At 34.4% G+C, this 26,428-nt stretch overlaps 1 protein-coding gene across 3 annotated transcripts in view; it reads left to right on the top strand.

The window, feature by feature from the left end:
• Nucleotides 1-26,428, top strand: part of LOC111507386 (neutral ceramidase) — a 394,484-nt gene that overhangs the window by 33,198 nt on the left and 334,858 nt on the right. For all 3 annotated transcript variants that reach the window (XM_074172969.1, XM_074172968.1, XM_074172967.1), the window contains 2 exons: nt 9,526-9,680; nt 9,791-9,934. In XM_074172969.1, the coding sequence (XP_074029070.1) occupies nt 9,552-9,680; nt 9,791-9,934 (273 nt within the window). In that variant the 5' untranslated portion in view covers nt 9,526-9,551. The remainder of the gene's footprint in view (nt 1-9,525; nt 9,681-9,790; nt 9,935-26,428) is intronic.

Here is a 26,428-nt window from a genome sequence, read left to right as displayed (position 1 = left end):
CTGATGGTTTTACTTTAGCTGGGGTTAGTTGTGTGTGGAGTTGTTTCATTTGTTGAATTTTTGGGTATTGTACTCGAGCTACTTGTTTTCTAGATTCGAAATTGATCTTGTGGCTCATCTCTAGATGATGTTGAAAGAGATTAAAAAAAGTTTCCTTTGTTGTAATGAATTTTTTCATGCTCCAGGGCTCAGGCCGATATTCGTTTATTGGTTTTATCTTTCGGCCTAGATAGTAACCTCGATATCATTGTTTGTGGTTTGTAGATTGTCCGGATGTTTTGTCGTTTTAATATTTTCTCGATTTTGTTGGGCGAATATAAGGTAGTGTTACGGAATTGAATTCTTGTGTTGAGCGTTCTATCTGTCTAGTGGCTGTTCTTCTGGAATTTCTCTATCCATCAAAGGATTTTCCGATGATTTTTGATCCATAGTAATTTTGTCGTAGACCCTTCGTTTTCTCCTCCAGTTCTACTGCCCTGTTTGTTGGCTTCATTTTGAGGAATCAGTGGGTCATTGATGTCTTAGCTACGGATTGTTACTGGGTTGTGTGATGGTGTGACTCGGCGTGTATGTATTTGTTGATGTGTAGCGATTTTCGGTAAATTGATTATCGGTTCATTTTCTTGTTATCAGCAAGTCTAGAAAGAGTGGTTGACTGTTCTTCTCTATGTCAGTAGTGAATTCGATACAAGAGTGGATATTGTTTCGCTGAGTCACAAACCGATCTAGTTATTGTTTGTGAGGTGATATGATGAAGATGTCATCTACATATTTTTTCCACAGCGTTGATTTAAGGAAAGTGTTGTTGAGTGCTTTTTTCTCGATTTTTTCTTGTTCCAATAATTATAATACGCGTTTGGAAAATATCAATTAAATTGATATGACATGAGAATGAGGGTGATATGATTCCTAAGAAAGTGACTGAGAGACTTTGGAAGTAGGTATTTCACATTATATAAAATATTGTTTTTTTCAGAATTTCATATTTAGTGTATTCTTCTATTATTAGTGTATTGTTATATCTATACCATTCAGTATATGGCGACAAATGAGTAGTGTTCGTCAATGTGTCTCCGTTAAATATCGTTCAATGTTGTGCAATGGAAACTGAAAATTATTTCAAGTGCGCTTGTTGAGGTTGGTTGCATCATAATATTCAAGTATCGTCGAATTTGGGCTGATATTGTGCTTGGTAGCGACCTTGGTCAGTAGATCTAGTTTTGTTGTAGTTAATTTGACGAAATTATATGTAAGCGCGCGCATCTAAATACCTTTTATCTATTATTTTTTTCAGTGCAGTTCAGTGACGTTGAGCGAAGGTATTTACCATTTTTACTGGAATTAAATTACATTGTCGTAAATTCGCACATTGTACAATTCTTGCTAAGTTAATAACACCTGAGTTGAGAATCAACAAGAATAAGGATAAGAGAGTAATAAATACCTTAATCTGAAGCTGTATTAGCGGAAATCATCAGTCGAATTGATGAGAAGTACAAGGAACAAGAGGCTAGGTTTTCAATTTTGAAAAACAACATACTTTGGAACAGTTTTCCAGAAGAAATAATTCTTTGTAGAAATTTAAAGTACTGATAGTCTTCCCAGCGTTGTTTTGAATTTAATAGAGAATGAGTCAATACTCCAATTTGATGAGACACACACCTAGCAGTGTTTCAGCATTTCTAGTAGAATTGCCATAGTGAAATTCAAATGTAAGCATAAACAACTCATTTATGCCACCAAAACCGAATTGAAGGGCGCAGGTTTTTTTGTTAGAGTAGACTTTTTTGAGGGGAATGCGATACTCGCTGCAGGAAAAAAATATGACCAAAACAACGTATGGACTATCGATGGCAAAATTCGATGGGAAACTGAGAGAAAGGTTGTCAAACCCATAGTTGTGGAATTGCAAGAAATGATTTATAATGAGAATTATAAAATCTAAAATACATGTGGAATTTGATTTCTTCTCAGTTTCTTGGTTCTACATTTGATTTCGATAGATTAATGTTTATTATACAGGGTGGGGCACTCCATTCGACAAGGTCCCTACAAACCAAATCATTAATATTTTCGGAAATTTCTCCATTTCACTGCAGAAAAAAATTATTTTGGAGTCTTCAGGTTGGCTCAAAAAAGTGACATACTGAAGTTGTGTTTGTTTTTGATGGAACACCCTGTATTTCGATACAGTTTTGAGTAGGCCAAGGAAAAATGATTTCATATGAGGTACTATGCACCTAACTATAACCGTTCTCAAGTTATTGATTTATTAATGAAAATGCTAGATACAATTGGAAACTAAATAACATCGAAATGTATATAGAAATCATTGCTTCAAATTCGAACCAAGGATAAAAGGGATTTTGGGTTATCAATTCCGATAGAACTCGTTTCTAAATATCATACAAGATGTTCAAAAATCATTGTCATATCTTTATGATTTCGGACAAAGATAACTTTGTTTTTTCAAATGTATTTGTAAGGTCTGAAAAATATAAAAGTCAATAATCTCTCTTTTCATTTTTGGGCTTCCTATACCTTACCTGAATAATTTTTTAGATATTGGATTTTTCAAATAGTAGTTCTTATTTCAATGCATTCCTTTAATCAATATTTATTCAAATTGTTCAAAGAATTCTCACTGACAGTTGTTATACTTCACTTCATCGAAAATATTTACTGTTCACTAAAATAAAATTATCATTCAGGTACATTTACATTCTGACAGTGGTTCATTAAACAGCCCATCATACAACAAAATATGAAACACAAATCTATTCAATTCAAAGTAGGAGCTCGAAATGATGTGTTGGAGGAGTGTCGTAAACCTCATCATTCTTCAAGTTCCAAAAAAATCGAGGCAAGTCAAATCGGAAAACACAAATTCGAAAACTGTCTGACACTGAATTTGAAATATATCCAAGTTCCATCCAATTGTAACCACATCCTTTTTTGCGGAAAACATGACGAAAACATCACTATAATAATGGAAGTTGTGTCTATATACCGAGCCATTGTTATGAAAAGTAGATTCATCGGAAAATAAAATAGAATCCAAAAAATATCATCCTCATTAGACTCGTCCAGAACCCATAGACGAAACTCGATTCGTCGATTCGTCTGGTGCATCTGAATGCGGTACGGGTGAAATTTGTGTTTAACTCCTATCAGGGTTTTCTTTGATTGATCTAATAATAAACAATTCATTATTCTCATTTCCAATGACAGGTTTTGGTCTATTTTCCTTTTCATAAGCTACACTTCCAGTCCTACGAAATACATGTAGCAATCGTTTGAAAACCAACTTTTTTGGATGATTCCGGTCTGCATATTTTTGGGCATACACCCTCGACGCCAAAAGGCAATTCTCTCATCACTCACCAATCGCTATCCGATCTTGAATGAGATAATTTTTCATTTTAAACGAAAATAATTCAATGAATGACATGAAACACAATAACTGTCAATAAGAATTCTTCCAAAAAGTTCAGTAAATGTCATTTCAAAGCTAACTCGACTCAAAGAATGCATTGAAATAAGAACTACTATTCGAAAAAGACAATATCTGAAAAACTACTTAGGTTACGTATATAGGGAACCCCAAAATGAAATAAAATATAATTGAATTTCATATTGTTCAAATCAAAACATTTGAAATAAAAAAGTTATCTTTGTCCGAAATTATAAAAAGTGACAATGATTTTTGTACATTCTGTATGATATCGAGAAACCAATTTTATCGAAATCATCTTTTATGCTGTGTCAGAATATCGATGTCATTTAGTTTTCAATTGTACCTAGCATTTTCATAAAAAATCAATTATTTGGAAACAGTTATAGTTAGGAACGAAGTACTTTATATCAAATCATATTACTCTATCCTGACCTATTCAAAAGTATAACAAAATACAGGGTGTTCCATTAGAAAAAAAAAACACATTTTTTTCAAAACGCAAAGCAATATATTGGATTCTTGGTTTTTTCCAATGAGTCTTTTTTATACAATGAAAAGAAGGTTGGGGACAATATGGATGCCTTAGTTATAGTTTTCTTAGAAAGGATATAAATCATACGAGAGGAGGTGTTGCTATTTATTTCAGAGACAATATTAAATGTGAACTACTAGACATCAATGTCGAGTAATCGAATATAATATATGAGCATTCATGAGTTAATTTCAAATATATTAAAAACAATCCTTTCAGGAGTTGTTTATAGACCTCCAATAAATAATTTAATCAATGTCTTTGTTACAGATTTGGATAACATTTCATTCGAATTTGTTCCAATAGCGAATAATTTAATTTATGTTGGAGATTTTAATCATAATATGACCGATGTTAGTGATATATTAAGTGATTTCTTCAATTCTTCCAACTGTTCACAACTGATAAATGAACCAACGAGAATAGATGTTAGTCTATGTACTATTCTGAAATTTTCAAAAGTGAATTGGATTCAGTTATTGAGGCAGGTACGATTAATACTGACTTAATTTTCGACCATAACTTGGTGTTTTGTGATGTCAATATAGAGACCAAAGGAGAGAAAGCAAAATTTGCAACTTTCAGAGACTATAGGACATTCAATCGCGGAAATTTTTATCTTGATCTTGGAACCATAAAGTGGCATAAATTATTGACGGCTGAATGGCTTAGTGATAAAGATAATAACATATTTAAAAATATGAGAAATGATTGGGATTATTGGGCATAATTTTTCCAGTTTCAATTTTGAAAACCGGTGAACTTCAGCACTTTTGTAACTCAGAGATGCGAGAAATAAATAACCAACGCATTTTCGATATACTCTTCTCCGTGGTGAAAGTCCAGTTCCGATCGAAGATGATATTGACAAAAAATAGCATGACAATTGAAAATGTGATGGAATGGAAGATCAACCAATGAATGAACTAATATTCATTCTATAACATTTCCAATACAACTTTCAAAAACATTGCAGAAAAATTGAACTATAATGAAAAAAAATACAAAATAAAGATTTTTTTTTCAATTTACCATATAAGAATCTATCACCCAATGTTTTGCTGTGAGAAATATGTGATGAAGCAAGAGTACCATCTCCAATAAACGAAGTGATTCAAGAGGTAGTTTTATCTGAATAATCTGTCTGTCTTCTTAAAATCTGTTTTTCCGTTAATCAGCTGTCGCCCCCATATGAACGACAACTCTCAGAAGTTGAAAAAACTTGTGCGAGCTAAGGACTAACGAGGTCTTACCTTTTAATGTGTTATTCCTAACACGGTTGCAGAATCATTCCAGCTTCAAACAGATACATTCTCCCGAGAAAAATATCTGCTCGAGGCCGGAATCGAACCCACGTGAGTCCGATCGTGAGTCGAAATGAAGTTTTGTTAAAAGTGGTTTGAATATGATTATAGAATCCGTGAGGAATAGGGAAATGCAAACTTCCAGACCACGGATCACTTTTTAAATTCAATGACGAGCATATTTCGACATTCCCTACCCAACTAAAATATTTACGACGCTGCGGTGTCGCCACTTCCATTAGAACGTAGTAGCAACTTTGATTTTCCAAATAGAATACCTTGTATATGATATCATTTTTGATTGCCCGATAACTTTTCTCAATACCTTCTCTTACCTATCTGTTACCGTTTTCGTATGAATTTAATTTCTTTCTTCGGAAATCATGACCCTCCAAAAATGCTGATATCTTGAGTTAAGGATCACTATGGTACCAACATTTGGTTTGCAGTTAGATGATACTCCAGGGCTTTCCACACTTTAGCGTAATCTCCGTTACCCCAATACAGGGTGGTGAAAAAATACAGTTTTTTCCTTTGCTTAAAAAAGTGACTGAAAGTGTACAAATTCAGAAAGTTGTTGAAATTCGCTTTCTTTCCATGTATATCATGCGTACACCTGACCAGTCAAGTTTCGGACTAATGATAACTTATTTGTGACAGATCAAAGAAAGGTATCCGAATCTACCGCTAATGGAGCTCAAGAAATGTATGCGAGTTTAGAACAATTCCAATATGTTTGGGCAAATAAAAAAAAACGAAAAAATTCGAAAGTGGAAATACTGATATGAATAGTTATGAAGAAGTAAAACAGTCATGTGGAATATTTTGAAATATGTTCGAATCGCTGATCGTTCAATTCCAAGCACTTAAAATGCAGGTGTTGACTGCTTTCGTCGTGGCAGATTTGATTTTATTAGGATCTACATCTTCGAATGTGTGTGTAATCCTTTTTAACAACTCATTTTTTGAACGCACGGGTATTTTGTGAACTTTTTCTACAGAAATTTCCCACAAATAAAAATCTAATGGATTGAGATCGAATGATCTTGCTGGCCAATTCCATGGTCTCAAGACCTTATCCACCGATCGTCAAAAAGACTGTCCAGTTCTGCGTTCACTTCTCTTGTACAAACAATGTGTAGGAGCTCTTTCTAGTTGGTACCAACATTTTCGATATTTTTCGAGTGGCAAATATCGGCGAAGCTCTCTACAGTATTCTCCAAAATATTCAGGTAGCTTCTGATTGTTAATGATACCTCGTATACCGCGTATCTCAATTTGTTGTCCATTAACATGCAGAAGACATTCACACTAATTTTTTCCTGAAATCCGGCATCATTTATGACGTGAGGATTTTCATCTGATCAAGGAAAGCTTATATAAAGAAATGACACGAAAAATATCGATAAATTTCAATTCCTGATAGTAGAAAGAGAATTTGTTTGTATTGATTGCCAATGGGTGATGTCACAACATTTCTTCATAAATTAGAGATTTTTCTGTCACGCCTTCCTGTCAACTCTCAGCTTATCATAGGTGGTGATTTCAACATAAATTATAAGGGAATGTCATCTTCATCCACTCAAGCACTAGATGATTTATTCTTGTCTTTCAACCTGAAAATGCTAGTTCAGGAGCCAACACGAATTTCACGACACTCGTCGACTATCATAGACTACATCTGCACAAATATGTATGGAAATAAACTGAATTGTTACGTAATTTCGGCAGGCTATCTGACCGTGAAGCTGTTGTCCTAAAATTTTCAGTTGCATGCAACAAATCTATTGAAAAGTTCAAGCTTGGAAGAATATATAATGAATACAACTTCAATAAATTTAAACATGAATGCGAAAAAATTCCATGGGAAGGTGTTTTGTTATTAAGTGATTCAATATGTGCGCTTCAGGATCTACTAACTGAGGTCTTTGAAGAATGTTTTCCCTAACAAAAAATCAAAATGAAAAATAAGAAATCTTGGGTAACACAAGGCATTGGATCATCTGCAAAATACTTGAGATCATTACATACTTGACGAAAGCATTTTTCTGATGAATTTTTGATTACATATTTTAAAACTATCGTCGAATTTACAGACATGTAATTGAATGTGCTAAAGAAATGTACTTCAATGACAGAATTGAAATGGCAGGTAACAAAGTTGAAGAAAACTGGGTCATAGTTAACAGTATGAGTGGTGAATCAAACTCACTACGAAATCAGAACGTCAACATAAATCACGAAACACTTAATGACTTCTATTGCACAATTGCACAAAAGTTAACATCAACCCCAAAACCTCAATCAGATCCCATGGAATATCTCAACCACATTGATGTATCTAATAATTTCCACTTCAGAAGTACTATGAGACATAAAGAACAAAAATTTTACTGGCAATGATGAAATTTCTGTAAGAATTCTACTGAACCTTCCAAATGCTGCTCTAGATTCAATGGCTAGAGCTATCAATATATTGTTTGCACTTGGAAAATTTCCCTCATTTTTCAAACCAGCTCTTGTCTTTTCATTACTCAAAGGTAGTGTTTCAGAAGATCTAAGCAATTACAGACCAATCTCTTTACTTTCAACACTTTCGAGAGTGATTGAAAAACTTGTCAAAAAAGGGTACTAGCCCTTCTAGACAGTCAAAAAAATTTATTAAATACCCAGTTTGGTTTTCAAAGTTCAAAAAGCATCAATGATGCAATCTTTCATTTTCTTGAGCATGCTTATACGAACCTTAATAACGGGGAAACTATAGTAGCTGTGTTTTGTGACTTTTCAAAAGCCTTCGATTGCGTAAATCATAATCTCCTTTTTGAGAAGCTCTGCTTCTATGGTTTCAGATGTGCTTGTTATGACTGGTTTGCGTCGTACTTGAGCGATAGAAAACAAATAGTACAATCGAATGGACAACTATCATCCAGTGGAGAGATCTTATCTGGTGTCCCACAAGGATCATTTCTAGGTCCAATTCCTTTTCTTCTGTATTTTAATTATCTGGATTTCATTCCAATTAGTGGAAATTTTACAATTTTTGTAGACTATCCTCTGGTATGCAAAAAATGTCCAGCAATTGAAATATACTATCACTAGTGACTTCGAAATAACAAAAAATTGATGTGATTCTAATAACCTATGTTTAAATACAGATAAATTGAACTTACTTACCTTTAGCACCTTCTGTGAAGATTTGAGCAGAAACATTTTAACCCTCACCTGCATTTTTATTCTAGAGTCTGTATGTCTAATATACAGTTGATACCCAAAAACCAAGCAGTCAAATGAAATATGTTACAAGGCAAATATCGGAAAATGAAATACTTCTCCCTATTCCGAAATCTACTTTGACGCAGGACTCTCTGATTTATGAAAGAAAAAAAAATGTAATTACGTGCCCTTCGAAATCAGGAAAGAGAAAAATTATTACAAATTCAGAAAAATAATGAAAGAGGTTCTACTCAAAAAAGCATTCTATAATCTCGAAGAATTTTACAGTGAAACTCTGCTATGATTTTATTTCAGATATGATTTTATTCTCAGTATTATATTTGCTTTTTTAGTTTATTTATATGTGATTTTTTTCTATCCACCTACTCATTTTATCTATATTTAACATATGTTCATTTTTCAACTCATTAGTATAAGGTTTTTCTACTTTTGTAAATATTTTGTATATTTTAAAAAGCACTCTTTAATAATTTTTTTCCTAACATGCTTTGTCAATAAGAACTTGATTTCTTGGAAAATAGAGTATATTTCTCTCTCTCTCATCGAACCAATAATGACAATTTTCTCTATTGACAATTCCTTCTTCCAAAAATTTCAATCGCATTTTATGTCTGCGCGGTTCTTTGAACTGATAAGTATTTTATACCCAAATGTTCTTCAGCACTTTCTAACGATTACTAGGTAGGAAACGATGCGCTGATAATTTTCATCAATTTAATACATTAATTGGCTCAAGCCTTTCATACACATTACAATTGTTCTTTAAGTATCTATCTGAATGTATATCTCAGAAGTTTTCCTAAAAACTAAACTATCCCGCGACGATATGAAGTCAAGTTGACCTATAAACTAATATGACACCTGTGACGAACGTGTTCATTTCACATATGATTTTCATCTTGTTGATATTTGCTTTCTGAATAAACATACATATATATTGTATTCTATCTGAATAATCCTTAATCTGTTTGTCGTTAACTATTTTCCTTTTATTGCAGGCACATATACCCCAGACATAATCAACATGAAGGAAAGCTCTCTGTTAATGAGCTTAGCCCTAATTCTATGCTCAGCAGTTCACATGACCCATGCAGCTTATAAAATTGGAGTAGGTCGAGCGGATTGTACGGGACCATCAGCAGAAATTACTTTCGTGAGTGGATGTAAATTTATATCTGAGCTTGTATGATGCATTTTTTTAAATAAGCCCCGAAACTCGTCATTTCATTTGCAAGTCGCACGTCAATCTTGATATTATTTCAGATGGGCTATGCCAAAGCTGGGCAAAGGGGCTGTGGAATTCATTTGAGGCAATATTCCCGAGCTTATATTTTCGATGATGGGAAGAAAAGAGTGGCATTCGTCACCGTAGATGCATGCATGATGAACCACGGGATTAGGAAAGCAGTGAGTGGAAGCTATAAACATTCCTTTCTCAGATAGTTGCATTCAGTAAAATCAATGACAATTAGGGAAATTTTGAAAAACTATAATGCTCGGTATTCAAGTTTTCAATGTTATTTTGCAAGATGTAGAATATTCAAGTTAGTCGTCTCAGAGGATGAAGAAAGTCTCTCCACATATCGTAGTTATTTCATTATAAACCTCGTGATCAATATGAAAAAATTGCATTATTCTGTTCTTTGATACTTGTCATTTGTGATCTTACATTCAAACTAGCTGCTTCTGCAGATTATTTTGTCAATGATTGTTAACATGAATATTACTGGAGTTTTTTTCCCAACACCAAATCGTTATTTTTACACCTCGACACGTGTTTCGATCACCAAGTGATCATCTTCAAGAGGAAGATAAAACTAATAACTACTCAAAACTGAAGCTACTTATACTAATCAGGTACATCATACAGGTAGGTAATCAGTATTACCACCCATACAAGTGTACCACCCCAAATTAATTTTACAATTGGCCTTTCTATCATTTACAATATGTCCTTATGTATGTTTAAATGTTACAGCTATATATAGAACAATTTTCAGCTATATAAAATTAGTTTCACAATATTGCCTATCTAAATATATTTACAATGTGTCTTTTTGTAGTAATCAGTAAACCCAACAATATTATTTCAACAAGCTATATAGTATGCTATTTGGTATTGGTCCGTTGTCGTTATTCATAATATTATTATGTTTACTTATTTCCACACTCTCATAGGCATCTAGTTGCCTGTTGTTATTAACTTGTCTAACTAATCTTAAAGAACTGAAGTCTATGGAATGGTTTTGTTGCAAAATATGATGGGCGACTGCTGATTTTTTAAATCTTCCATATTTTAGTTGTGCTATGTGTTCTTTATATCTCACTTTAATAGATCTTTTTGTCTGTCCATAATATTTTGCATCGCAGTCCTTACATTCAATTTAGTAAATTCCAGACTTTTCCGAATTCTTGACTTTGTCTTTTGGACTTCCCAAAAGGTTCTGCAGTGTATGACTTGTTTTAAAAACCACCTTCATACCTAGTTCCTTGAAAATCTTTCCAAAGTTCTTCGTATATTGGTGGTATGGAACTGAGATGTATTTATCTTGGTTTTTGTCCTTTCTGAAAGTCGAGATTTCGTTCATTCTTAACCTAAACTTCTTTTTCCTAATTATGTCATCTACAATACCCCTCGGGAAACCGTTAGTGGCTGCTATTTCCTGTATTGTACGTTTTTCTTTTGTGAACCTATCATGTGTTAGAGGGAAAGTCAAAAGATGATGCACCAAAAAATTCAACCCAGCACGTTTGTGCTGTCCACAGTGATGTGAACTGTCAGGAATATACCTGTACGTGCTTGTTTCTTTTCTAAATATATCGTATTCTAACCCTCCATCTTTGCTCCTCATTACCAAAACGTCAAGAAATGGTAGTTGTCCCTTATTTTCTACTTCATACGTGAATTTTATTGATGGACATCTATTATTTAAAAAGGAAACAAAGTCCTCGATATTCGATTTTTTGGTATCGAATACCGCGAAAATATCATCCACATACCTTAGCCAAATCCTAGGAAAATACTTTGACTTTTCTTTAGTTTCCATTTTGAATCTGCTCATGAACAGGTCTGCTAGGTAGGGGGACAGGGGATTTCCCAGGTGGTTTTTAAAACAAGTCATACACTGCAGAACCTTTTGGAAAGTCCAAAAGACAAAGTCGAGAATTCGGAAAAGTCTGGAATTTACGAAATTGAATGTAAGGACTGCGATGCAAAATATTATGGACAGACAAAAAGATCTATTAAAGTGAGATATAAGGAACACATAGCACACTTAAAATATGGAAGATTTGAAAAATCAGCAGTCGCCCATCATATTTTGTAACAAAACCATTCCATAGACTTCAGTTCTTTAAGATTAGTTAGACAAGTTAATAACAACAGGCAACTAGATGCCTATGAGAGTGTGGAAATAAGTAAACATAATAATATTATGAATAACGACAACGGACCAATACCAAATAGCATACTATATAGCTTGTTGAAATAATATTGTTGGGTTTACTGATTACTACAAAAAGACACATTGTAAATATATTTAGATAGGCAATATTGTGAAACTAATTTTATATAGCTGAAAATTGTTCTATATATAGCTGTAACATTTGAACATACATAAGGACATATTGTAAATGATAGAAAGGCCAATTGTAAAATTAATTTGGGGTAGTACACTTGTATGGGTGGTAATACTGATTACCTACCTGTATGATGTACCTGATTAGTATAAGTAGCTTTAGTTTTGAGTAGTTATTAGTTTTATCTTCCTCTTGAAGATGATCACTTGGTGATCGAAACACGTGTTGAGGTGTAAAAATAACGATTTGGTGTTGGGAAAAAACTCCAGTAATATTCATTACTATACCAAAGGTTCCAAACAGTATATCACAAGTATTTATAACATGTTTATTGTCATATTGGTGATCATAATCAGTCTTCTAAAGGCGAATCTTTCAGTTTTTTATATTTTTGATCCATTTTCGAACTGATTCGAGAAATTATTGTTGTCACTGTTTCAAATCAAATAATTTTTTGAACTTTTTTGGCATGTTTTGCTTGAAAGTGAAACATATTCTATATGGTCAGTAGGAGAACTATGACTATTTTCTTCAACACAGAAAATCAACAAGCCACAGCTTCATCAATGATGTTTCTATGAAGTATTTCGTTGAGTACAATGATATGAAGTTTTATTTATTTCCGAAGAATGGGATTGTAATATATTTTGCACTACAAGCATTTCTTGCGTGTTTGAATATAACACTTTTGAACAGATTTATTGAAGTTTCATACTGGTTGAACATTTTTCGAATTGAGTTACTGGTTATACTTCATATGACTCAGTATTTTCAATGAATTCCTTTTCAATCGAATATTCACGGTCAAATCTGTCAGTGCCGTAGGTATTCATTTTTCGGTGGCCTGATTTCCGTCTGATATATTTTCTAGTACAATAGAACACTCTGAATGAATTCTCAGTATATTTTTCACTACCTACTGTATTTTTTCAAATCTTTTGCCTAATGATTTCATCAGTTGATCCATCATTTGTATTTTCAAAATCGAAACCCGACATGTTGAAATTTGAAATTAATTTTGAACAAAACCTGGTCATGACTACATTTACAGCTTTGTGGGGCAGATCTTTTTTCAAGTGGAACTGAGTTATACAAATGAGGGAGTTGGTAATAATTCACCTAGAAACATGTTCAGTATGTTGATTCGATTGGTGTATATATTGCCCACGTGGCAGTAGACAATTCATTTGAAATTAGGACGAGTAGCTCTGATGGTTCGAATCATGGCGAATCAAATGAGCGATCGCTTTTGTTGAATCACGAATGCTTCGTTTCGTTTTTTGGCTAAGTTTTCGTTTTTTTTTGCCCGAGTACTTATTTTTTTTTCACCAATATCGAAGTTCAATTTGACCACAAGGAGAGTAAATCTAAAATAATCGTTATCGAACAGGGAAGAACCCTGTCGGATTGAAATAGCTCTGTCAGTTATTCGGATTACTACAGATTTGATCTGTAATACTGGTTTCATATAGTTGCTAATTTTTTAACTGGAAACTGACAACAGACAGAAGGTGAATAATCAGATTGGTGACGTTTGGATTTGCAATAGACTCTCAACCTTTGAATTTTGTGCAGTAGATGAACATAAAATAGTGATGATTTGGGAGAATGAAATATTATTCTGTTACTCTTCTTTCGTTCAGGGTTAGGAAGTAGCTTCAGTCTTCGTCTACTGTCAGTGCCATCACTTTATACTGAAGCCTGCATATATTCAAATGCTATCTTTGAAACGTCAGTATTTGTGAATGGGAGCATGCTTTGGAGTTATTATTGAAGAATACCCAAATTATCAGAGTCAATAATATCAAAAAGTGGCTCCAAACAGTACCTGCAGGAAGAGTGAAACAAATATCTCCAATTTTACAATGTTCATCGATAGATTAGTTCATTTTCTCATGCACAAGGTTATACCTTCTATGAGCAACAAACCGATCTATTTGCTGATCTCGTATCAGAAAGCTGACAAGCGGCCAATTAATCTGTATATCACAAATCATATGTATTATTATACTGGTCATGTAATTTTGAATTCGGATTAATAAACGTCTTATTATTATTATTATTAATTGTTATTGTGATCTCATATATTTTCGATGGCAAAAATAAGGAATTGAAACACTAAAAACAAAACTGAGAGCTCAAAACGAGTTTGTTGCTTCAAAATGAAGAGTTCGCCGCTTTGGAATGACCAATTGTCATTCCATAATGGAAGTTTCTCAAATGTTACACAGTTCACTGTAAGATTTCCACTGCAAATGGTTAGGTTACAACCATTTCATAATATATAGCGGATACATGATACTAGACTGAATTCAACTGATATTTATTCGACTGGGACATGAGTGACGATTATTATTGCTGGAGGATGAAATAGTTGAAACTCAAGATCAAATCATCAATCCAACTTCAGGAAGCTATTTCATAACAAGAAATAGAGTAGAAGTTTTTTGAATCTTTCATAATGGAAATCTCACAGTAGGCACACTGTATCAGTGAGGTTCAATATAGATTTAAATCAAGTACCGTCCAGTTCCACTCAGTCGTTCCATCTAAATATAATACCTGGGCTGAAAAGTCCCGGGCTCAAGAAAGAAAACGGGTTTTTCTTTGTTCAAAATTGGCTTCATTCATCAACGAAGTATCCATCAAGAGTCACACAATCATTTCAGCGCCGCTCTAACATTTCAATACCACCTTTGTAGAACGATTTATTTTTGCCTCAAAATAGGCCTCAGTTTCAGCAATACTCTCTTCATTCGAGCTCTCCACTCAGATGACGATCGTTTCGATTCCGAAGTGAAATGATTTATCCATGTTTCATCCATTGTCAGATATCGATGCAAAAAATTCTGGTTTGTTATGTTTGAACATGGTCAAACACTGCTTAGAATCATCAAGACGTTCTCGTTTTTGGTCAACAGTGATCGCGCGCGGCATCCACTTTGAACAGAGCTTTCTCATAATCAACCAATTTTGAAACTATCAGATAGCGTTCATCATACTGGTATGAGAATAGCCTATGGAGCATTTCGGACTAGTCCAGGGGAGAGTTTGTATGTTGAGTCAAGATAACTTCAATTATAATTGAAACTAACTCAGTTTGACCTATGCTACAAGAATTTCATCAAATCCTAAAAATCCTTCTCATAGTCGCATTCTTCCCAAGCATATGAATGAAATATACCAACAGAAGACTCACATCATACCGCCCATATACACCCGCATCCGCAGAATACCTGTCAGTATCAATCTCTCATCTACCTATCCCATTTCCTTAAATACTCCTCCACCTTGGATAATCGATATTCCACCCTATAACACGGAACTGCTCATATTCCAAAAAAATGAAACTCCTGCGGCACTAATCTGAAAATCTTTCCAGGCCATTTCTTCCAAGTTCTCTAACTTGAATCACATCTACAATGTCATTCCCAAAGTATGCACCATATGGGAAACTTATTCATTGAGGGTTTTTCGACAAAAAGTTATTCCTGATAAAAGTTTGTGCATCTCCTAAAACTAAACATGCACCAACAAAATACAGTTAAACACACGTAATATACGAGGAGCCTTCAAATATTTGATTTTGAGACAGGAGTAATGTACTCTTATTTTGAGAAATTTTGAGAAATGTTATTTAGAAAAGTTGTTCAGCATCAAAATATACATCTAGATTTGAAGTTATGGCCATCTAAGGAAAGTTTTATTTTTTTAACTATTTTTTTTAGTTGGGGACTACGAAAAAAAAATTGCTAAAACGATAAATAGACAGTATAGACTGTATATGATGGTCCATTCTGAAAGCCTGCAATATTACAAATTACGCAACTATGGTGTTAACCACGGTAATTGTTTTTGAAGAGTAGAATAATTTTAGAAGTTTTTGGTGCAAAGTTGTTTTTATTCATTGTTAACACTAAAAAGTACTCAAAATTATACTGTATTGTAACAAGAACTTAATATTCAATAATACCAAATCACAAAACATCAAAATAAAATAGGTATTTCGGAACAAACTCATTGATTTTCTGGAGATTTTCTTGTCCAAAATAATCTCCAGAAATTCAATGAGTTTGTTCCAAAATACGTATTTCAAATTGATGTTTTATGATTTGATTTTGTTAAATATTGAGTTTTTGTTACAATACAGTATAATTTTGAGTAATTTTTGGTGTTGACAAAAAATAACATTGCATGAAAAACTTCGAAAATTATTCTACTCTTCAAAAAAAATTACCGTTGTTAACACCATAGTTATGTAATTCGTAATAATACATGCTTTTGAAATGAACCGTCGTATACAGAATGCTGTCCGTTTATCGTTTCATCAATTTTTTTTTCGTAGTCCCCTTAAAAAAATTTGGTAAAAAAATAAAATTCCAAATCTAGATGTAATTTTTGATGCTGATCAACTTTTTCGGATAACATTTCCCGAAATTTTTCAAAATAAGAGTACTTCACTTTTGTCTCAAAATCAAATATTTGAAGGCTCCTCGTATATTACGTGTGTTTTACTGTATTTTGTTGATGCATGTTTAGTTTTAGGTGATGCACAAACTTTTATCATTTTTTTCGAAAAACCCTTAATAAATAAGTTTCCCATATGGTGCATACTTTGGGGATGACACTGTATACCGATGCTTCTAAAACAGAAAAAGGTGTGGGAGCAGCAAACATGAGAGTAAAAGTTACAAACTACCTATCATCAGCAGTATCTACACTGGAGAGATTTATGCCATCGCACAGGCAATTATACATGCGAGACAAGTAACCGAAAACTGTAATATTCACAGATTCATTGAGTGCAATAGAGGGAATCTGCAAATTATACCCAGAACATCCCCTCCTACAACACATTGAGATAGGCAATCTTCAACTACCAATGAACTGCACAAAATAAATCCCAACATGGAAATAAAAAATTATGCTGGCCTAGTCGAAAAAATCAAGTAACCGTAAGTCGCCTAAGAATTGTACACACCCGTCTTATTCACCAACATTTATTGAAAAAAAGAAGCTCGAAATGAATGTGAAAATTGGAACATGGACCTAACAGTGGAACACCCATTGAGATATCAACAACACCAACAAGAGATAAACGATTTGAAGCCTACCGGAGACATAACCACCATTTTAAATAACAAATGGAATAATGTAATAAAATATGTCAAACGAATCCATGTATTTGATTCAACTCAATGTATATTGATATGAATTGTATCTCATATGCACCGCCGACAGTTTCATTTTGAAGGTTAGTACCTACTAACTGAAAAAGCGATGAATGACTAGCTCCATCTATGTGTTAGGCCCGATACTTTTCAGTAATAATTTAAACGATTAGAATAATTTATTCAATAGAGAGAAAAGGCTGGTAAAGATGATTATTATTGTCCAACCTCATCATGGTTAGGATTCCAAGTATGTTCTGCTTGGACATGCATTTTGTGATTGTGACATAACATCATCACCATCCAGCCATAGAAATATCAATTTTCGCTTTTATATCGAATGAAATCCGATCGGAGAAGGAATCAAATTACCGAAAGATAGATCAGTGTGTTCAAGGTGAAATGATTTGAGACGCAATCCAAAACTATGTTTTCCACAAACATGTTTTTCACATGTTATATCAGAAGTAATACTGGCTACGTGATAATTTGTAAAAATATAATTGAATTCGAGACGTATAAAAGTTCCTTTCAATCCTCATATTCCAGACATGGTTGACAATGCACATTGATGGTATATTGTGAACATATCTGTCCTTCGATCAAAATAAGAATTTGAAGAAGTTATGATTATCGTATCGTCAATAATTCGAATGGAAAAATTGATATACTAATCTGAAAAAAATTGACAATATACTAGAGTACATAGGGGCAACTCGGCAGAAATATTTTCAAAGTGGTGGCACTTCCGGTTACACCTGAAGTAGGTGTCAACTTCGTTATTTTGAAAAGAACACCCTTTATATTATTATATTTTTGGATTCTACTTCAGAATCTGAATACTTTTTGTGGATAATGACCTATAAGTGAGTCTAACCGTTTTTTATATATTTAAGTTTTTATGTTTGTGATATGACCAGTAGTTGATATATCTGATATATCAGAAAACCTTGTAGTTCAGGAAGATATATCAACTACTGGTCATATCACAAATACTCGATGAAAGTGAATCTAGTGAAACAAATGAAAAATAGAGTGTTGAAAATCTCTGACATCCAATTCCACAAAAAAAATCTTGATATTTTGCTTAAACTTTTTCTGGATAATTCATATCCTTTGAGGATGTTGAAAAATATTTTGTTTAATTCCTCATCCATATCAGACATTAATATAACCTTACCACCAAACCCAAATATAATTGAAAACAATGGAATTAATATTGCTCCAACTCCAGTTTTTTATAGTACTTTACCCTTCATTAAGGAGATCACCCCCAAACTCTCTAGAATTTTCAATGAATCACGATCAAAACTTTACACACCAGAGTTAAAGATAAACCCCTCATTACTTCTCGAATAAATGTAATATATAGTATTCCATGTCAATCGTGCAACAAAATCTATATTGGTCAAACGTCAAGAACTTTAAGTTCCAGAATAACTTCTCACAAAAGCGATTGTAGACACCATCCTGAAAGATGTACTCTAGCTGAACATGTCAATAAGTTTGACCACCATATGAATTTTGATGCCACTGAGGTCTTGCTACGCGATGTTTTTGAACAAGATAATTACATTTACAATAGGGTTGCCGAAAATCAAAAACACCACTAACATGCCCGACTAGGTCAGTGGTTTGCACAAAGTCGTGGGTGCAACTAATTAAAAGAAAAACAATGATTTTTAACTGAATGGGGAAGCGCCACCAATTTTTGTTGGCCAGTTAAAAATCGGAAAACTGCCCATTTATTGGGGAAGCCCACTATTGAAATATTTAACTTCTCATAAAAGTAATAATTCTATTTGCAATGACTAAGGAAGTTTATTACAATAAAAAAAAATACAGTGACCCCTCTGTATGCCGATTACTCACTTCAATTGCTAGATTACCACTATCATAATACATTCGCTGATATGTGCTAATATGTGACGTCACGTAAAAGCTTACACCACTCCTCTCAATGAGGTAACTTGTACATTTTATTATAGGAAATAAATAAACACTGGGTTCTTTATTCAAATAACTTAGTCTAAACTTAGCTGCTTTTCGGGTGCTCCTTTTTCGTAAGCTGCCAGGGAATGAATACTGATCCGGCAGTATCGGTGGATACGGATGTAGTAGGAATCTGTTAATATTCCCAGTGGTAATTATTAGTAAAGGTAACGATCAGGAAACTTCTTCAAGAGACTAATCTGGCAATCGATTTCAATTTCCCAAATTCAAGCTGATGCAAATACGCCTTTCTTAGGAATATTCTAACACCCTGAAGAAAAATATTCTCATGACAACATCGTAATCAAAAGGTAAGAAAAATAAGGCCAAAATTTATTATGAGTTCCATAGCTGAGTTGAACAAGGTTGTTTGAAAATACTGTACTAACCTCCTGATAATCGAGGGTGTTTCCAACACAAAACAAACAAAGATCGTCCTCTGAGAATTGAGAGAAAATACTGACTATTTGCCCTTTTTATAAAAATCCTGCTTTTGCAGCGGTGGTTTCCAATATTGTCCCAAAATACTCCAAACTTCACAATATCAAAAAGGAACCACAGTTGGCTGAAAATTCGAAAATCCCTTCTAGGTAGTTAACGAGAGCAATTCACGATCGAAAAATATCTTTTCGCCAAAATTTCCGTCCTTATCCTTATGTCCTTGGGTGTGAGAAAAAAAGGAACACAACCTATTTACCGACCTAGTCGGTGTCATAGGCGGGTTAGAAAGGTTTTAAATATACATAAATTCGCATGTGGAAATGAATAAACTAACCGATTATTAAAAGTATAAATAAATTGTTTAATTTATAACAAAGCAAAATTGTATCGTAACAGTCCCAGCTAGTGAAACACATTTAACAAAAAGGTCCTTTCTTGAAATGGCCTTCATTGCTGAAAATAAAAATTGCATCAACAAAAAAACAGATATTAATCATCTTAGTGAGATATATTCCTATCTTTTGACGTTAGATAAAAATCCATATAACAATGTTTCAATAAATTCACCCAATCTAGCATTAATAGAATAATGTACTTTATACTTTAATCCAAATGTTATTATCCTACATTCACTTTACAAAAAGCTGCACAGGTAGAAATTTTCAAAAATAATTCTTTACAAGTCAAAGTTGGTAACAGCTTTTATCACTAGAACCACGGACATATGTCATGTCAACTATCTGTCAATCCTTCCAAATTAATGTTTTGTGAAATTTCGACATGTGACATTATTCTTCCTTCGAAATAATTTTAAACTGCAACGTTTTTCACAAATATTTTATCCAATATTAGACATCCTTCAACCAGTTTTATAAATGTATTTTATCAATGTTCATCCATCATGTTGTGTCCAATATTTTACATAACCATCGTATGAAACATCCTCAAAAAGTCTAACCATTCATAATTATATATTAATATTACTTACACCCTCAAATTGTAGCATCCCTGATGATGGAAACAGCTGAGGACTAACGTGGTCTTACCTTTTAACGTGTGATTCCTAACACGGTTGCAGAATAATCCCAGCTTCAACCAGATTAATTCTCTGGAGAAAAATACCTGTTCGAGGCGGGAATCGAACCCACGGCCTTCAGATCGTGAGTCGAGCGCAGTACCACCGCGGCCAATCGCACAATTCCAAAAAACGTGAAATGAAACAAATTTAAACCAAACTCTTTTAAGTGTGAAATTCTACGAGAAAAAATTAATGATTCCACTTCTGTTAATCATTCATTGATCTGTCAGACTTATTTCATTGTCTTTGTTTTAAAGTCTATTCTGAAAACCCTATCATAACCACGCCGATGAACATTGTTCGAAATACTTCACTCTGATACAATTTTCTGACAAAAGATAACGATCTACTTTCAGTCCTTAAATACATTTTTATATATTTTTAAGTACGCTGATCCCTTGTTCCTTTCATTGGGGTGGTGTTTAGAATCATTTTCGATGATGGTGGCAAAATACTTTGTGAAAATAGAACAGGAGTTACGATAATCCGTAGGACAGTTTCTTTAAATCGCAATACCTATATTGTATAAGAGTGTTTCAAAAGTTTTATCTGTTTTAATGTGATGTGTTTTTGTAGTTCCATATCTCAGTGGTTATTTGTACTCTGTATTGTTAATTTTTCCCAAATTTTAATTTTTGACTCTTTTCAGCTCATTACTGTATTATGTCGTTGAGCAAATTTCGACCAGTTTTTCTCCATGAATTCGAATTGAACCAAAGCGCTGCCTAAACAGCACAAAGAAATGATCAGGAAATTGGCAATGTTATTGTTAATGAACGAATTTTTCGATGTTGGGTTGCGAAATTCATTTCCGAAGATTTCACCTTAAAACTGAATATTCATGTTCAGAAAAGTTCAAGATAAGAATATAGAAGTTCACAGGGTACCGAATGAGTTTTGCTGAATATTTACTCTCAAGACTACAGTAGTTGAATAGAATTATGTTTATCAAAACTGATGGATCGATTCAATCTAGAAGTAAATTATTTTTCACTATTTGAAAGTAGTGCATGAACACGGAGTTGAATCGGGATTGAAATTCAAACCTTAAGTGAATAGTTTATAATTTCTTGTGCACAGCCTTCCTGCGGATGACAATCATCTGAGAAGTGGAAGAGTCCAGATGTGCTTTGGTACTCGCCACTTCATCCTTGTTATGTGGTCCTTTCATGGCCATCAATCTATATATTGAAAGGTCACCATTGGTATACCAATGTAGAGTTTATCAGATTCATATCACGAGTATATTGGCTTGATGCAATCCACAGCAACCTCTCAAATCCTCTAAAAATTGCTTCTCTGAGGAAGTCCTTTGATGAAATCAAAAACTATCTTGAGAGTGATTGAGAATATGAATCGATCCATTTGAAATGAGGAAGGTTAGGTTAGGTAAGGTTAGGTCCAAAATGAGTGGGTCTATTCGACCGTCCACCACAACCTGCAAGGGTTTATTGTGGCTCACACCTATTCTCACTCGACCAAACAAACCCAGCTTCTTAACGAAGCCGACTAGTTTGTATGCTGAGTGGTATTTCAGGTCAGATGGTAAGAGTACGGCTCTGTCGAACTCTAAAGACTTGATTCGGTCCCCAGTGGGGCAGGCACAAAGTATATGCTCTATTAATGAGGTAGTTGGATAGTCAAGTTGCAAGATTTCTATCTTGATACCCATGACAACCTTCCCATATGAGTGTTTTTGCACGTCTGCTACACCTGACGATGCCTTAGATTCAGCCGTGCAGGGCTTTTTCGCCTCTGGTTTTGGTGAAACCTCACTTCATCGCAAACGTTTGTTAGTTCCCCCACCTGAGACAAATTCTGCGTACGCCGCAGCTCTCGCTCCTGAACTAAATTTACAGAGAGATCCGTTGGAGTCGTAAACTCGACATCCATTTCCTTTGGTGACTCGCTCCTGAACTAAATTAAAGGAAGGTCCGTTGGAGTCGTCAACTCGACATCCATCTCCTCTGGAGACTTGCTCCTGGATTGAATCTACAGAGAGATCCGTTGGAGTCGTAAACTCGACATCCATCTCCTCTGTAGACTTGCTCAAGGATTATATTTCACAGGAAGATCAGTTGGAGTCGTAAACTCGATATCCATCTCCTCTGTATACTCGCTCCTGATCCAAGTTTACAGGGAGGTCAGTTGGAGTCGTAAACTCGACATCCATCTTCACTGTAGACTCGCTCCTGGATTAAATTTACAAGGAGGTCCGTTGGAGTTGTAAACTCGACATCCATCTCCTGTGTAGACTCGCTCCTGAATTTAATTCACAAGGAGGTCAGTTGAAGTCGTAAACTCGACATCCATCTCCTCTGTAGACTTGCTCCTGAAGTAAATTTACAAGGAGGTCCGTTGGAGTCGTAAACTCGACATCAATCTCCTCTGGAGACTCGCTCCTGAATTAAATTTACAGAGAGGTCAGTTGGAGTCGTGAACTCGACAACCATCTCCTCTGTAGACTCGCTCCTGAACTAAATTTACAGGGAGGTCGGTTGGAGTTGTAAACTCGACATCCATCTCCTCTGTAGACTCGCTCCTGGATTAAATTTCACAGAAAGATCAGTTGGAGTCGTAAACTCGATATCCATCTCCTCTGTATACTCGCTCCTGATCTAAGTTCACAGGTAGGTCAGTTGGAGTCGTAAGTTCGACATCCACCTCCTCTACAGACTCAGCGTCAGAAAATTTTTTAAAGTTTACTCTGTCCATAAAAGTCCCACGAGTAGCTAGGGAAAAAAGTCAATTACGGCAGAGCCCCGCATTAACGTGTCAAGACGATGCTACGACGAGAGGGCGCCCGGTATCTCGAAGGTTCTGTAGAGACAGCTGATAGGCACAGTTTCATTTATTCTCTTGACACGGATACACACACCTTAGGATAAAGCCATCGTTGAGATGCCATTCATTTAAGGAATAACAGAACCACAAGTGATTCTGTCATTCCCGTATCCAGCGGGGCTGCGTGGAAGCAGGCATCCGATTGCCGGTTTGCTCAACCCCCACATCCCAAGCCAATGCACTCGCTGAAAACGGCATACACAGTGGTTCAGGCAGTGAAAGATGAACAAGGACAGCCAACCCGCCGAAATGAGAAACACTCTCAATCAATAATATATGAATTTTCATTTCAGGCTCCTACTTTTGAGCTCTGTTTGCAAGCAAAAAACCATTGAGCGTAGAGTATATCTCATGTGAATCATATCCTGCTAAAGTGATGATTTTTCAGCTCTATCCATCATTTTTGAGATGAAAATTTCATTAGAAACTACTGAGTTGGGTAATTTTTATTGTGGTCTTCCCCAACCAACAACATTCTTTTCATTTATTTCTATATTCTAAGAATTCCTGTAGTTTTTGAATCCATGATGTAGGATGTTTCCAGATGTCTTCATTACCATGTTTTTCAAGACAACTAATGTTTTCCAGCTTCTCAGTTTGCATGACATCATTTATAATTTATATTTATTACAAAATAAGTTCGAAAATTGCTGAATTTTTAGCTATTTCATTCCTACTTCAGAATAACATTTTCTCTTATCTATAAAATTTCAATCCAGATGACGGTATATTTCGCCGAAAAATTATGTTTCACTCGAAGTTTATGTATTTTCGTGGGAATATACACTTCAATATGGATTAATAAAACTTTCCCCGACCTCATTTCATTATCATCAATTGCTATTTTCACTCAATTTAGTTGGGGTTGGTTAGGGATATAAAATCCAATATCGGATGAACGTAAAAATTTATTGCTTTTCAGAAATCCCGAATGTAAATGCATTCGTTTTATCGTAAACACTTCAATTCGCCATAATTTATGGACTTTTTACGTGTAACATAAAAAGGTAGCTTGCTTGCAAAATATTTTATAGGCATTACGACGTTATTTTAAATGAACCATGATTCCAAGGGTTACTGAAAGGATAACGTATGTGTTGAGATATGAACGGATGTAGTATGGGTTCTAGACTCTAGACTTTTTTATTTTGCCGAATTGTACGAATTTTAAATCTGATTCATCGATCAAAAAAGTGAACTCACCAAAAATATTATATCTTTGAAGAAACTATAGACGCTGGGCACTAAAAACTGCTCACCAGCTATAGTGCCAATTGAACCAACACCAACTAGAAAAATATTTGATCGAATCTGTATTCAAATCCATGATCTTCAGATTGTTTGACGAGTATACCACCACTCGAGAAAATTCCCCTCTGAAAGCGATCATCACTGAATATATTGTGATTAATTGTCATGAACCCGGATCAAATGATATTTGACGAACATATTTTCTAAAGTAGGTAATAGTCTTGCATATGTTACGAAAACAATCCTATATAACTTCAGAAGTTCAAAAAGCTCAAGACTGTTCAACCAATACGACAGATTTCAAAAGAATTCATATTTCCAAAACACTGGGCAAATTTTAATTAATAGGGGTAGAAAATTAATTTCAATTTTTTTCTTCGAAAATCATGACTTCTAAAAATGCCGATATCTTTTAGTTAAGGAGTACTATGATATCGAAATTTGGTTTGGAGTTAGGTGATACTTGGACACTTCCCACACGTCAGCCTAATCTCCGTTACTTCAATACAGGGTGGTAAAAAAATACAGTTTTTTCGTTTGCTTGAAAAAGTTGCTGAAATTTGATTATTTCAAATGGAACACCCTGTATATTATTGAAAATCCGGAAAGCTGCTGAAATTTGCTTTCTTTCTATGTATATCATACCTATACCTAACTAGTCAAGTTTCGGACTTATGAACATTTATTTGTGAAAATGTCCCTTCTGAATAGTATTTCCATTCGGTATTTGGTAAGCAGGCCATGATTACTATTTGACAGTAGCGTTGTGACATTCTCCTAATAATATCGACATTTTCGTCACTTCAGAAGTTGCAAATACCTTCAAAACGATGGAACAAAACTATTCAAACGAAGTTCTTATGAATTTGTTTATTATTTTTGGAAAGTGTGACAAAATTATCAGCAGAACATGTAGAAAGTTCAATGAAATGTATCCGAATCTACCGCCAATGAACCTCAAGAAATTTATTCGAATTCAGAACAATTTCAATATGTTTGGATAAACTTTAAAAAAGCACCAAGAAACTTGAAATTGGAAATATTGATATGAATAATTATAAAAAAGTAAAACAATCATGTGGAATATTTCAAAATATGTTCGAATCGCTGGCCGTTCACTTCCAAGCACTTTAAAATGCGGGTGTTGACTGCTTTCGTGGTGGCAGATCTGATTTCATTGGGATCCAAATCTTCAAATGTGGGTAATCCTTTCTAACAATTCACCTCTCGAACGCACGGGTATTTTGTAAACTTTTTCTTTAAACATTCCCCACAAATAAAAATCTAATGGATTAAGATCGGGTGATCTCGCTGGCCAATTTCATGGTCCCAAGCGCCTCATCCACCGATCGTCAAATAGTCTATCCAGTTCTGCGCTCATTTCTCTTGTGCAATGTGCAGGAGCTCCGTCTAGTTGGTACCAACAGTTTCGATAATCTTCGAGTGGCAGATTATCCACGAAAGTGTCTACAGTATTCTCCAAAATATTCAGGTAGCTTCTGGATGTTAATGACTCCTCGTATATCACGTACCTCAATTTGTTGT

This window comes from Leptinotarsa decemlineata, unplaced genomic scaffold (genome assembly GCF_025532065.1).
Source record: "Leptinotarsa decemlineata unplaced genomic scaffold, Ldec_3_MD MMD2_tig00000199_RagTag_RagTag, whole genome shotgun sequence".
NCBI lineage: Eukaryota > Metazoa > Arthropoda > Insecta > Coleoptera > Chrysomelidae > Leptinotarsa > Leptinotarsa decemlineata.
This window is presented reverse-complemented; position numbering and strand designations above follow the sequence as displayed.